The sequence below is a fragment of the Phyllobates terribilis genome, unplaced genomic scaffold, assembly GCF_046119375.1.
Source record: "Phyllobates terribilis strain yellow unplaced genomic scaffold, ASM4611937v1 Scaffold_5__5_contigs__length_657084704, whole genome shotgun sequence".
NCBI lineage: Eukaryota > Metazoa > Chordata > Amphibia > Anura > Dendrobatidae > Phyllobates > Phyllobates terribilis.
The window spans coordinates 389,454,762-389,470,042 of record NW_027362765.1 but is presented as its reverse complement, the minus strand read 5'-3'; the positions used below and the strand labels follow the sequence as shown (position 1 = coordinate 389,470,042).

The 15,281-nt window shown below is 45.3% G+C and overlaps 1 protein-coding gene across 2 annotated transcripts in view; it reads left to right on the top strand.

Moving 5' to 3' along the window:
- The window catches only part of ARHGAP19 (Rho GTPase activating protein 19), a 49,005-nt gene that overhangs the window by 11,134 nt on the left and 22,590 nt on the right, over positions 1-15,281 (top strand). For both annotated transcript variants that reach the window (XM_073681332.1, XM_073681331.1), the window contains exon 3: positions 10,304-10,384. In XM_073681332.1, the coding sequence (XP_073537433.1) occupies positions 10,304-10,384 (81 nt within the window). The remainder of the gene's footprint in view (positions 1-10,303; positions 10,385-15,281) is intronic.

Below are 15,281 nucleotides of genomic sequence, written 5' to 3'. Positions count from 1 at the left end.
CTGGTGACTGTGGAGGCCAGGTCATCTGGCGTAGCACCCCATCACTCTCCTTCTTGGTCAAATAGCCCTTACACAGCCGGAGGTGTGTTTGGGGTCATTGTCCTGTTGAAAAATAAATGATGGTCCAACTAAACGCAAACCGGATGGAATAGTATGCCGCTGCAAGATGCTGTGGTAGCCATGCTGGTTCAGTATGCCTTCAATTTTTAATAAATCCCCAACAGTGTCACCAGCAAAGCACCCCCACACCATCACACCTCCTCCTCCATGCTTCACGGTGGGAACCAGGCATGTAGAGTCCATCCGTTCACCTTTTCTGCGTCGCACAAAGACACGGTGGTTGGAACCAAAGATCTCAAATTTGGACTCATCAGATCAGACCAAAGCTCAGATTTCCACTGGTCTAATGTCCATTCCTTGTGTTCTTTAGCCCAAACAAGTCTCTTCTGCTTGTTGCCTGTCCTTAGCAGTGGTTTCCTAGCAGCTATTTTACCATGAAGGCCTGCTGCACAAAGTCTCCTCTTAACAGTTGTTGTAGAGATGTGTCTGCTGCTAGAACTCTGTGTGGCATTGACCTGGTCTCTAATATGAGCTGCTGTTAACCTGCGATTTGTGAGGCTGGTGACTCGGATAAACTTATCCTCAGAAGCAGAGGTGACTCTTGGTCTTCCTTTCCTGGGGCGGTCCTCATGTGAGTCAGTTTCTTTGTAGCGCTTGATGGTTTTTGCAACTGCACTTAGGGACAAATTCAAAGTTTGCCTAATTTTTCGCACTGACTGACCTTCATTTCTTAAAGTAATGATGGCCACTCGTTTTTCTTTACTTAGCTGCTTTTTTCTTGCCATAATACAAATTCTAACAGTCTATTCAGTAGGACTATCAGCTGTGTATCCACCAGACTTCTGCACAACACAACTGATGGTCCCAACCCCATTTATAAGGCAAGAAATCCCACTTATTAAACCTGACAGGGCACACCTGTGAAGTGAAAACCATTTCCGGTGACTACCTCTTGAAGCTCATCAAGAGAATGCCAAGAGTGTGCAAAGCAGTCATCAAAGCAAAAGGTGGCTACTTTGAAGAACCTAGAATATAAGACATATTTTCAGTTGTTTCACACTTTTTTGTTAAGTATATAATTCCACATGTGTTAATTCATAGTTTTGATGCCTTCAGTGTGAATGTACAATTTTCAAAGTCATGAAAATACAGAAAAATCTTTAAATGAGATGGTGTGTCCAAACTTGTATATAGACCTAAATCCCATAGAACACCTGTGGAGAGATCTCAAAATGGCAGTTTGGAGAAGGCACCCTTCAAATATCAGGGACCTGGAGCAGTTTGCCAAAGAAGAATGGTCTACAATTCCAGCAGAGCATTGTAAGAAACTCATTGATGGTTACCGGAAGCGGTTGTTCGCAGTTATTTTGGCTAAAGGTTGTGCAACCAAGTATTAGGCTGAGGGTGCCAATACTTTTGTCCGGCCCTTTTTTGGAGTTTTGTGTGAAATTATCAATGATTTGATTTTTGCTTCATTCTCTTTTGTGTTTTTTCCTTGCAAGCAAATTAAATGAAGATAATAAGACCAAAGAATTTGTGATTGCAATCATTTTCAGGAAGAAACTGAGTATTATCTGACAGAATTGCAGGGGTGCCAATACTTTTGGCCAGCACTGTGTGTGTGTACTACTACCCGGATTCGCCCGGGTTAATAACTGCTGTTAGCAAAATAGAATGTGTTCACAAAAATTTATTCTCCACACAACATATATTTCAACACCAGAGATATTCCACACAGATTTAACTAAATTGGCCAAGTAATGTGAAGTAATCTTCTACTCCTTATTCGAGAGCCTTTTGATAAACGACATTCTTAGTTCTTCCTTCAGGTGCAAACACGAACAGATTTTTAGCTGTTCCAACTCTTGAACAGGCCACATAAAGTTGACCATGAGAAAAGCATGGAGATTGTAAATCGATTCCAACTACTTTCAAGGACTGTCCCTGAGCCTTGTTGATGGACATAGCTAATGCCAGTCGAACAGGAAAGTGGAGGCGTTTAAAATCAAAAGGCAAATCAGATGGAATGAGAGGAATTATTGGAATGAAAACATCTTCTCCTGTGGCACATCCTGTCAAAATGGTTGCCTCAATTGCATGTGGAAACTTTGACTGGTAACAAAAGGCAGCATGTTTCAAATCTCCAACCACTTCCTGTGCCCTGGTGGAAGAAATAGCAATTCTCTTAGTGGCAAGTCGGCCTTCTCTCTGCTGAGATGACTCATTGGCCCTTGAGGAAGCAGCTCTTCTTCTCTTATCTGCAAGCCTCGCTTCCCTCTCTCAGAAAGTTCATTGGCTCTTGAGGAAGCAGTTCTTGTTCTCTTGTCTGCAAGCCTCGCTTCCCTCTCCTCAGAAAGTTCATTGGCCCTTGAGGAAGCAGCTCTTGTTTTCATGTCTGCAAGCCTCGCTTCCCTCTCTTCAGAAAGTTCATTGGCCCTTGAGGAAGCAGCTGCTGTTCTCATGTGTGTCAGCCTTGTTTCTCGGTCTTCACATTTTTCATTGGCCCGTAATGCAGCTTTTCTTTTCGCATCAGCTGACATTCGTGCCATGAAATTCCTTTTCTTATGAGGCATTATTGTGGTAAAAATAGTCTGTAACTGGCAGTTTCTATATCCTCTCACATATAGAAGTAATGTGACTGACATCAGCCTTTCCACCAACACACCCTAACTGACATCGTATTACCTTACACAAGCTTTGTTATACTGAGAATGTCCTTTGTTGCCTATATTAACCAATCACAGCTCAGACTAATTAACTGTAGCAAAATAGAAGCTGAGCTGTGATTGGTTGCTATTGGCAGCCTGATAAATCTTTGTGAGATGAGTTTTGTGTGTGCTGAGGGTGGTATATGTGTTCAAGCATGTGGTAGTGTGTGGCGCATTTTGTGTGTGTGTTCATATCCCTGTGTGTGGTGAGTATGAGTATCCCATGTCGGGGCCCCACCTTAGCAACTGTACGGTATATACTCTTTGGCGCCATCACTCTCATTCTTTAATTCTCCCTTGTTCACATGTGGCAGCTGTCAATTTGCCTCCAACACTTTTCTTTTCACTTTTCCCCATTATGTAGATAGGCGCAAAATTTTTTGTGAATTGGAACGTACGAGGTTAAAATTTCGCCTCACAACATAGCCCATGACGCTTTCGGGGTCCAGACGTGTGACTGCAAAATTTTGTGGCTGTAGCTGCGACGGTGCAGATGCCACACACACACACACACACACACACACACACACACACACACACACACACACACACACACACACACACACACACACACACACACACACACACACACACACACACTTGGCCAGTTATAAGCAAGAGCCATCATGTAGAAAATAAAGTGCCCTGACTGATCTGTGTAGAAATACAGCAGAGCTCAGTTATTGCAAACACTTCCAGATCTTATCTCCCAGCAGTCAGTGTGGGGGGAGGGTGAGAGCTGACAGCAGTGTGAGATGAGATCTGGAAGTGTTTGGCTGCATAGATATGCATCATTACATTGTGTAGAAGTATAGAAAACACTTTCAGATCTCCTCTCACAGTACTATCAGCTCTCACTCACCCCCTCGCACTGACTGCTTTGAGATGTGGAAGTGTTTGTAATGATACTTACAGCAGTGCTGAGTTATGTCTACACAGTAGCTAAAGAGGAGGGATGAGTTCTTTCTTCCCCTGTGTGTTGCTAGATGCTTATGATTGGTCATCCTCATGCAGGGGAAGAAGTGCACACCCCCAGAGACAAATCTCTTAACTATATGTTACATTATAAGCTAAACTTTACAAGCCAATATCTCCACAACAGAGCAAACAATTAAAAAAATAAAATGTTTATTCCACGAAGTGGCCGTGCAGATCTTGTCAGAATGTGTCTGAGAGCATGCAGATCCCATGACCGCCTGGCGCCGGAGAATCCTGACACTGCGCGCTGTGAAGATTCACAAGTCTAAGTCATAATGACTGCATACTTTTGTTCCAATCCTGGAAATCCCTCTAAGCAACCCAATAAGTGACCCAGCACCACAAACTGGGTTTCTGACCCCGTGGTGCTCTCAGATGAGATGGCAAGAACCTTGTTACAAAGTCTCTTTAATTATTTTTCATCCATGTGTGTTTTTTTGTGACATGAATGGTTTGTTTTGACTGATATTATCACAGCTCCTTGTATGAAACTTGCTCTATACTATAGGGTCGATAGTAATGTGCACTCGCGCCCACTACTGCCTCATTATATCGACCGAGCACTGCTGAGTAGTAATATGTAGTAAATGGCTATATGCCTGACCCTCTGTGTATAATGGCCTATTTCTTGTGCTCTCCCTCACCTGTGACCTCGTCTCTCCTAAGCTGAGGTTTCTGTGATCCGGTTGCAGTAATTCTCCTTGTTTAGTTGATGTCCCAAAAGCGCAGGATATTTTTACATGCCGTCACAGGTAAATGTGCGTCATAATACAGTTTCTGCTCTCCACCCCCAAATATATATATACCGTATAAGCCGACTTTTTCAGCACATTTTGTATGCTGAAAAAAAAAACCTCGGCTTATACTCTGGTATATACTTATACAGTGGTGCTCAAAAGTTTACATACCCCGGCATAATTTTTCCTTTCTTGGCCTTGTTTCAGGGAATATGAATGATAATAAAAAAAACTTTTTCTCCACTCATGGTTATTGGTTGGGTGAAGCCATTTATTGTCAAACTACTATGTTTTCCTTTTTTAAATCTTAATGACAACCAAAAACATCCAAATGACCCTGATCAAAAGTTCACATGCCCTGGTGATTTTGGCCTGATAACATGCTCAGAATTTGACACATGGGTTTGAATGGCTACAAATGGTAACATCCTCACCTGTGACCTGGTTGCTTGTAATCAGTGTGTGTGCATAAAAGCGGAGTGAGTTTCTGGGATCCAGACAGACTCTTGCATCCTTCAGCCAGCCACTGACGTTTCTGGATTGTGAGTCATGGGGAAAGCCAAAGAATTGTCAACGGATCTACGGGAAAAGGTAGTTGAACTGTATAAAACAGGAAAGGGATACAAAAAGATATCCAATGAATTGATAATTCCAGTCAGCAGTGTTCAAACTGTGATTAACAAATGGAAAATCAGGGGCTCTGTAAAAACCAAACCACGGTCAGGTAGACCAACAAAAATTTCAGCCACAACTGCCAGGAAAATTGATGCAAAGAAAAACCCACAAATAACAACAGCTGAAATTCAGGATTCTCTGAAAACTAGTGTTGTGGCTGTTTCAAGATGCACTTGAAGAAAAATGGGCTGCATGGTCGAGTCACCAGAAGAAAGCCATTACTGCACAAATGCCACAAAATATCTCTCCTACAATACGCCAAACAGCACAGAGACAAGCCTCAAAACTTCTGGAACAAAGTAATTTTGTCACGCCAACTAACCCTTGTTAGTTTGACAAGTATAAAGAAAGTTGATTTGCCACTACACTGAGGTCTGAGTCATTCATTGCACCGCCGTATCCCTCATACACATTCGACCAGCGTTCCGGTCGTTACATCTTGGCGTAGTTGGCAGGATACTATGCTCGATATGGCTGGTGCCAGTAGCGCAGAAGGTGCTGCCGCGTCTGCTGTAATAATCCACCCCCCCTTCTCCCATTGTGACCAGTAGAGACTGGTGACCGGTTAGTTGGTTGCTCCGCAAAGGGAGCACTGCTTAACCACCTGGCCAAGTTTGATGGGTATAACTTGCTTTTCAGTGATTGGGTAGGCAGGTTGAAGAATGCCATTGTCTTGCACGGTGTCAGCCCCCAGCTACAATCAGAAGTCGTGCTGAATGCTCTGGAGGGGGATGCCCGCAAAGTTGTCTTGTTAAAACCCGAAGACAAACGAAAGACGGTCAACGATATCATCCAGATACTAGAGAGAAAGCCTTTGATCATGTGGCGGCGGCAGGGCAACTACGAGTACAGTTTTTCGCCCGGACCCAGAGAGATGGAGAAAGCCTGATCCAGTATGCTATAGCGCTGGAGGAACTGCATCAAGGGGATACAGAGTGAAGCGCTAAGGAGCGAATTGTTGCTGAAGGTGCGGAGTACTCCTGTTGTCACCTATGCCGAAATACAGGAAGAGCCGGTAGCACATACTTTGGAAGTGAGGCCTGCTCTGCAGTGGCGTAACCTGCAAGTGGCTAACACAAGAGATTCGAGACCAGACCCTGTTCAGGCACAGCTGGCGGCTTCACAGAAAACCGTGGAAAGCCTGACGGAACAGGTGCAACGGATGCAAGTTCGGGAGACGCCTCTGATATGCTCAGCCCTGACTAACCCCCCCCTATTCCCCTATATTGGCAACCACCCTATACTTCAGGGAGGATGTCGACTGCTCCTAGACCTGAGGCAGCCGGAGGTAGGGCAAGAAAACCGGTTCAGTGTTGGCGATGCTGAAAACTGGGGCATATGCAGCGGTACTGCCCGAGGAACCTGCCGGCTGAAGTCCCGGCATCGGTAAAAGAGAGGCCCTCGCTGTAGTTGGGCATACGGCGAGGCAGGAACAAAAATCAACGCCCAATGTCTGTTCTGAAGATCTGATTGCGGAGAGTCCCACGTTGGAGGTGCAGTTTGCAGGAAAGGAAGGTGGCGTGCTTAGTGGATACCGGATCGGAGGTGACAACCATGCCGATAGAATTTTTCAAGACGCACTTCGAAGAGACTCAAAACAGAGTCGGGACATCTGCTAAGGCCGCTAATAATGAAGAAATTCCAGTGGCAGGCATTGCTTGGATGAGTACAGCTGTGCGGTCAGGAATTGGGAACCAAAGGAGTGGTGCTCGTGAAGACACAGGCAAGGTCGAATCTTCCGGTGGTTCTGGGAGTGAACATCCTGAGGGAGCTGGACTCCCTTTTGTTTGAGCGCGATGGCCCAAGATATTGGAAACGAGCGACGCCACTCAGAGGGCCCTGCAACAGGTGGTCCATTCGTGCGGCATTCAGAAGAGTTCAACTGAAGGAAGAATGGTGGGAGCGGTGTATGTCCCACGCGGGTCTGCTATTGTGATCGCCCCGGGTCATGAGAAGCTTGTGTTGATGCCTGTAGGAACGCACAGGAAGCTGAATGGTGTGGAGGTGGTTCTGGAACCGTTGGGACGGCCAGAAGAGACGGATAGTTCGATGATAGCTCGAACGTTGGCCATTGTGCAAAATGGAAGTGTACCAGTGAGGTGTCTGAATCTGCAGAATCATGAGGTGACTCTGGCAGTGGGCACGAAGCTGGCTGAGGTATATGTGTGTGGCGAAGGAGTCATCCCCAAAAGCCAGTTCACACTGAGGGCAGACTGCCTGGACCCTGTCGATGCAGACTGCAGCTGAAGAATCCCCCACGCCAGCGTGGAATGGCAGAAAGATTATGGAGATCATGGGAGTGGATGAGTCCCAGTTGGCTCCTGAGCAGGCTATCAGAATGGAGGCTGTGCTGTGGGAATATCAGGAGATGAAGACTTTGGTTGCACAAAGGCTGTGGAGCACGAGATACCCACGGGAAACACCCCCTCCCCCCCAATTCGGGAGAGATATCTCTAGATCCCACCGAGTCTTTATCAGGAGGTCAAAGGAATGCTGGCGCAGATGCTGGATAATGGGGTGGTCCGGCCGAGTCAGTCCTTGGACCGCACCGGTCGTGTTGGTCCGAAAAAGGATGGATCCATACGGTTTTGTGTTGATTACCGTAAGCTGAATGCGCACACAGTACGTGACTCCTACCGGTTGCCCCGGATCGAGGAATCCCTGTCTGCCCTGGGAAAGGCGAAATACTTCTCCTCTCTTGACCTGGCCAGCGGCTACTGGCAGGTGCCTGTGGCATCTCAAGATCGGCAGAAGACAGCATTCATCTTGCCAGTGGGACTGTACAAATTTAATCGAATGACCTTTAGACTGACTAATGCTCCAGGAACGTTTCAGCGGTTAATGGAATGCTGCTTGGGCGATTACAATTTTGAGTCCGTGTTGATCTATTTGGACGATGTGATTATATTTGGAGATTCGTTCGACAACCTGAAGAAGCTTTAGGAAGTGTTGCACCGACTGAGGGACAATGGACTTTAAATCAAGCCAAAAATGTCACTTGTTCCGGATGCAGATCAAGTATCTGGGGCATATAGTGTCGGCTGAGGGTGTGTGGTCAGCACCGAGTAAAATTGAGGCCATTCAGGAGTGGCCCTATCCCAAGACCGTGAGAGAAGTACGGGCGTTTCTCAGTTTAACCGAATACTACCATAGGTTTGTGAAAGACTTTGCTAAAGTGGCTGAACCACTGAATGAGTTGTTGAGAGGGACGACGCAGGGGCCCAAGAATCAGCCGATTCGGTGGACGGACCGACAACAACAGGCATTTGATCGGATCCGGGACGCCCTTGTGCAGGCACCTTTATTGGCGTATGCTCTCTTTGATCAACCGTTCACCCTGTACACTGACGGAAGTCTCTATGGTCTGAGAGCCGTGTTACTGAAATCGAAAACATCTTCACAGGTCAAGTTACATGTAACCCAGGACCCTTCTTTAATGTCACTGAAGAGGGGGCACATGGCCAGTTTCAATATGCTGCGTTTGCTGTGACTGTGGGCCCTTACTGAGTTTTCTTTGCCTTGAAACTCCTCTTCTGAAAAGGAATGAGGGTGGAGTGTACTGTGTGGTGGAGTCTGTTCTTTACTCACTGTTTCCTCCCTGTCCTTTTGGATCGGTAACGGCTGCAGACAAGACAGGAGACCTGGGGTCCGGGTTAACAGGTTTGTCTTTACTGTGCAATTCATTTCCACACGGCTGCGGCATACAGATTAAGACATAGTCTCTTTTTAGTGATGTTTCCTTGGTTATGTGCCTTTTCAGTGTTTGTCCCCATCCTGTCCTGAGACCCACTTTCTCTGCGACCCGGCCGACATCTTCCTCATCAGGGTGACCGAGGTCAGCTCCTCAGTACCTCTTCCAGGCTTCTAGACTGTCCTGGCGTCCAGATGAAGCATTAGATGTGTCCTCATTGTATTAGGAAACTTGAGCTGATAGGGCACTTTCCTCTCTGCTGTATCGGCTTTCTGGAACCTGTTTTCCTGTCTGTTCAGCCTTCCTTCGCCTACTCCACTCTCTTTTACAAGCCTTACACCTTCCCTGTGCTGTGTGAGGCATGGACTCATAAGTGTGTGTGTGTGTGTGTGTGTGTGTGTGTGTGTGTGTGTGTGTGTGTGTGTGTGTGTGTATATGTATGTGTGTCATGGACTCCACACCCTGACTTGCTGCAACCCAGAAAAATTGTTTTTCTATAAACTCCTCTAATCCCAGTGGTGACTGTCTAGTGTCCTATGCAGTGTAATGCAAACTGTCCCTATCTGCTGTATGGTTCCCCTAGTGGACAGACCTCCCGCAGGCCTTAGGCAAAGCCTATAGGAGAACTGACATGCAGCAACGGCCATAGGGATTAAAACATAGCACACTTTTCTCACACAAATCATAACATACATAGCACACATTAAAACATAACTTGCAATACGTTTAACCCCTATGTTGCCATCCTCCATCACCTTCACAATTCTTTCATCCACTAAACTTGTGAGTTTTTGGATAGTTTCTGCTTGAATTTCTTTGCAGGATGTCAGAATCGCCCCAATTTGCGGTTTTGATGTGATCGGCCTCCCAACCTCATAGATCTTTTGCTTGAGGATACTCCAAAGGTTCTCCATAGGGCTGAGGTCAGGGGAGGATGGTGGCCGCACCATGAGTTTCTCTCCCTTTTTATACCCATAGCAGCCAATGACTCGGAGGTATTCTTTGCTATGGATAGCACTGTTTTAGATGCCGAATTAATGTGATTACTTACACAGCCCTAACCCTGCTACCCCTGTAAACTAAAGTTCATCTGATGGCTAATGCAAGAACTAACAGAACTGCAAATCGTGTGACAAGAGGCTTGGGGTAAACTCTAGGTCGGACCACCTCGTAGTTGACTTGTAACCTTCCCTTTGCTCAGTGCAGAAGTGCATTGGGCTTAGGACATTTCCGGGCAGGATGATGCCTCCTACGCACCTTATTGTCACCCACACACAATAACCTAATGTGAAAAGCCATTTTCTCCAGGAATGCTTTTTCTAGTGTAACCCTCGGCTTGCAGTATGCCTGTATCTGCTGCTGCAGCACATCAAAGGCAATAGCGGCTCTCGACTTCCTTTCATGTTTAGAGTAAGTGCAGCCAAAGTGATCGACTTCTTCTTTCTTTTCCGCAGAGAAAGGCATCATTTTTGGAGCGCCATTGACAGAAGAAGGCATCGCACAAATATATCAGCTCATAGAGTATCTGCACAAAAGTAAGTGCCCTGAACTTTCTTTGTTTTTTCCTCCCCACTTAGAGCTTTTTTTTCTTAGATATTTTTGTTGGCAACAATAATAACTGTGAAAAAAAAACATTTACTTTGCAAGTAGTGTAGCTGTGATCCTTCTTTCACAAATGGTACTCTATAACATTGCTGGAGTCCAGTGGCATCTATGGCCACACAATGCTTACTAAAACTAATACCCATTCTGGACATCGTGACTCTGAAGAAAGACGCACACCGGGACTGAAATGCGTCATTTTATTGTGCGCGCACAATGTCCCAATTACTTTTTTTTCTTTTCTTTTTGCGCCTCTTATCCCTGACATATGACGGCTTTACTTTCAACTTTTCTGCTGCTACCACTTGTCTTTGTGGCATAGCAGCATTGGTGATTTGCAACAGCGCATGATTGGCTGCAGCGGTCACATGCTGTAGACCTGACATCTCCACTGCAGCCATGTCCACCTAGAGGCTGCGGCAGAAAGTTATGGAGGATTACTGTAATTGCTGATTTATTCTTTTGCAGGTTCCTACACTATTCTCTTCTCTTTTTATTTTTTTTTTATTTTAATGCAATATTTTTTCCAGATGTTACTTTCCTTTTTAAAGTTTTTGTGTCCCCCTTTTTTCTTTTTTTTTTTTTCTTCCATTCACACACCTCGGCTGGGGTTAAGCGGTGAACTAGTAATGAATAATTCGGCATAGTCTGCCACAAGTGATGAGTCCGTAAAGCCCATCCAATCCACACAGGCAAAGAAATCAAACCATAGATGTCCATAAATTATGTGTAATAATGAGAAATGACACAGGGAAAAAGTATTGAACGCGCTTACTGAAATTAATTTTATACTTCGTACAAAAGCCTTTGTTGATGTTGAAGCTTCAAGACGCCTGCTGTATGGAGAAACTAGTCGCAGGCATTGCTCAGGTGTGGTTTTTGGCCTATACGTCCACACAATCCCACTTCACACACTTCATACATTTTCTATTGGATTCAGGTCCGGTGATCGGCTCGGCTATTCTAGCAGGTTTATTTTCTTTCTCTGAAACTTGTTGAGAGTTTCCTTTTGCTGTGTGTTTGGGATCATTGTCTTGCTGAAATGTCCACCCTTGTTTCATCTTCATCGTCCTGGTAGATGGCAGCAGATTTTTAGCAAGAATGTCTCTGTACATTTGTAAATTTATCCTTCCTTCAAACATATGAAGTGTGCCAGTGCCGTATGCTGAAAACACCCCACCTCATGATGTTATGGTGTTCCCACCTCCAAGCTTGACTGTTGGTATGGTGTTTTTGGGTGATATGCAGTGCCTTTTGGTCTCCAAACATGGTGTGTATTATGGCATCCAAAGAGTTCAATCTTGATCTCACCTGACCAGAAACTATTCTCCTAGTATTTCACAGGCTTGTCTAAATGTTGTTTAGCAAATTTTAAACGCGCTTGAACATGTTTGTTCAGCAATGGCGTCTTGCGTGGTGAGCATGCATGACTTTCCCGGGCTTTTTGCATCTTTCTTTCTTCATGTGTTCAATACCTTTTCCCTATGTCATTCCTCATTATTACACTTAATTTTATGGCATATCTTGTTTGATTTCTCTGCCTGTGTGGATTTGATGGGTTGTTACTGACATCTGGTGAGAATTTCATGTCAATCAACTTTTGGAAATATATTTACTCAGAAAATTGTGGACATGTTGAATACTTATTTCACCCACTGTATTTAGTGGAAATGGTCATACAGCGTATGCCCACTGTCATGTGGAAGCCACGAAGAGGGGCTACATCCACATACACTATAAAGACAGGAACACGGAGACACTTTTCAATGGACATAAGTGCCTATGTAAGCAAAGACTAGGCTATGGGCTCTGCTAACAAGAACGTTGCAGATTACTTTATTCTGCCCAGGAGGAAGGTCACAAGCTCGGAGGAGACTTGATAATAGTCTTGGCAGAACTTTATGTTGCTCCCAATAAGTTCATTGTATAGTCTTTACTCTATTCACTTTAGTACTCCTGCACCTTCCGCAATGTTACGTTGGCTTTCACCAATGGCTCAAAGTTAAACTCTCTTCAGCAACTTAGGTGGGCACCAGAAATTTGTTCTTTTAAAGGGAACCTGACAGCTGATCCAGGGGCAGCATATATCAGGCACTGGCTGTATGATCTCAGCCAGGTATGTTTGACCCTGAAACGCTGCGATGTTTTACAGAAAAACCTAGTTTAATGGCCACCGTGACCGTGCTGCATGGGAGACCAGTCAGACAGGCGCGTCCCCAGTGGCTTCTCTCCGCCTGCTACCAGTGACTGACAGGTCTCTCCCTATACGCACATGCATGGATAGACCTGTCAATCCAGGGCAGTAAGCGGGAAGAAGCCGCCAGGGACCCGCTTGTCTGACTAGTCTCCCTTGCGGCTCGGTCCCCAGCGGCCATTAAACTATTTTTATTCTCTGAAACATACAGTACCTCAGCGTTTCAGAGTTGAACTTGCCTGGCTGAGATCATGTAGTCCCTGTCTGATTCATACTGCCCCTGGATCATCTGTGTTATCAATAGGTGACCAATTTTGTATTTATTCTTTTTATTGAAGTGTTTAATAAGCATGCTGTTATCACTGTACGGGAGGAGGTGAGCTGTGACATCACCTATTGTGAATGGTGGGTCCCCTGTGTTATCTACTGTATATAGAGGTGTTATCAGTCATTGTACAGGAGGAGGAGGAGGAGGTGAGCTGTGACATCACCTATTGTGAATGGTGGATCCTGTGTCATCTACTGTATATAGAGGTGTTATTTTAATATCTAATGATGAGACTGCTGAAAAATCATCTGTAGTAAACATGAAATGCGAGTCTAGTATTCAGCCTACAAAGGGAAAAAAATCTTTTTTTGAATAATAGTTAAAGTGGTTTTCCCATGAACAAAAGTTCATTTTAATCAATGGATCTTGGAATAATAATAAGTTCCACAATTGAATGTGTTTAAATATAATGTTCCTGTGCTGAGATAATCTTATAAATGTGCCCCTGCTGTGTGCTGTGTAATGGCTGTGTCTGACCGTGCAGGAACATGGTCTGATCATACCACATCTCCTGGGCAGGGGAGGAAGCAAAAGAGTATACAGACATTAAAGCAGGGGATCACAGCTGATTCTTTCTTCAAAGTAAAACATTGTTTAAAAAAACAGGTAGTGAAATGTTTTGCCTCACAAAAAGAATCAGCTGTGATCCGGTGCTGTAATGTCTGTATACTCTTTTGCTTCCTCCCCTGCCCAGGAGATGTGGTATGATCAGACCATGTTCCTGCACGGTCAGACACAGCCATTACACAGTACACAGCAGGGGCACATTTATAACATTATCTCAGCACAGGAACATTTTATTTAAACACATCCAATTGTGGAAATTATTATCATTCCAAGACCACTGCTTCCTAGTACAGATCCTCTCTTCCTTTGACGTCAAAGACCTTGCCCTATGTTGGATCTCCTCATACCTTTCCAACCGCACATTTAGCGTCTCCCACACTACCTCCTCACCCTGCTTCCTTTCTGTTGGAGTCCCTCAAGGCTCTGCCCTGGGACCCTTGCTCTTCTCAATCTATACCCTTGGCCTGGGACTGCTCATAAAATCCCATGGCTTCCAGTACCATCTGTACGCTGATGACTCCCAGATGTCACCTCTCTGCTGTCCAGAATCCCAGCATGTCTAGCAGCCATATCCTCCTTCTTCTCCTCCCGCTACCTCAAGCTCAATGCGGACAAAACTGCACTCCTCATCTTTCCCCTATCTCGCGTATCTTCCCCACTCGATCTTTCTATCACAATAAATTACACCACACTTTCCCCTGTACAGACAATCCGCTGCCTCGGAGTAACCCTTGACACTGCCCTGTCCTTCAAACCCCACAACCAAGCTCTCGCCACCTCCTGTCGCCTCCAGCTCAAAAATATTTCCAGAATCCGTCCTTTCCTCAACCCTAATTCTACTAAACTGCTTGTGCATGCCCTCATCATCTCCCGCCTCGAATATTGCAACATCCTCCTCTGTGGCCTCCCTGCTAACACTCTCGCACCCCTCCAGTCCATCCTCAACTCTGCTGCATGACTCGTTCATCTCTCACCTCGCTACTCCTCTGCTACCCCACTTTGCAGATCCCTTCACTGGCTCCCAATTGCCCAGCGTATCCAGTTCAAACTACTAACACTGACCTACAAAGCCATCCATAACCTCTCTCCTCCGTACATCTCTGAACTAATCTTCCGATATATTCCCTCACATAACCTCCGGTCTTCCCAAGACCTCCTTCTCTCCTCCACACTTATTTGTTCCTCACCCAATCGCCTCCAAGATTTCTCCCGAATATCCCCCATCCTATGGAATTCTGTGCCTCAACACGTCCGATTATCCGCCACACCTGGATCCTTCAGACGGAACCTGAAAACCCATCTGTTCAAACAAGCTTACAGCCTGCCATGACCCCGCTGCCTCCTTAACACTGGAGCTACTGCAACCCTCAACCTACTGTCTCCTTCCCCGTATAATGTAAGCCCGCAAGGGCAGGGTCCTCTTCCTTCTATACCAGTCTATCAGTTCGTTTTACTTTAAGTGATATCATCTGTATTTGGTATGTAACCCCTCCTTATGTACAGCACCATGGAATCAATGGCGCTGTATAAATAAATAATCATAATCTATTGATTAAACTGAACTTTTGTTCGTGGGAAGCCCCTTTAATTTTCTGATGACCCGTTCCATTTGAGGTCCCTCTTGCTGCCTCTGGACATTGCTCAATGCTCCCTGGCTTGTCTCCTGACAGTGAGGAGAAAACAAAGTCTCCCATAGTTATTCGGGTGCACTTCCCTTTGCATTAGTTACATTTTTTGTATT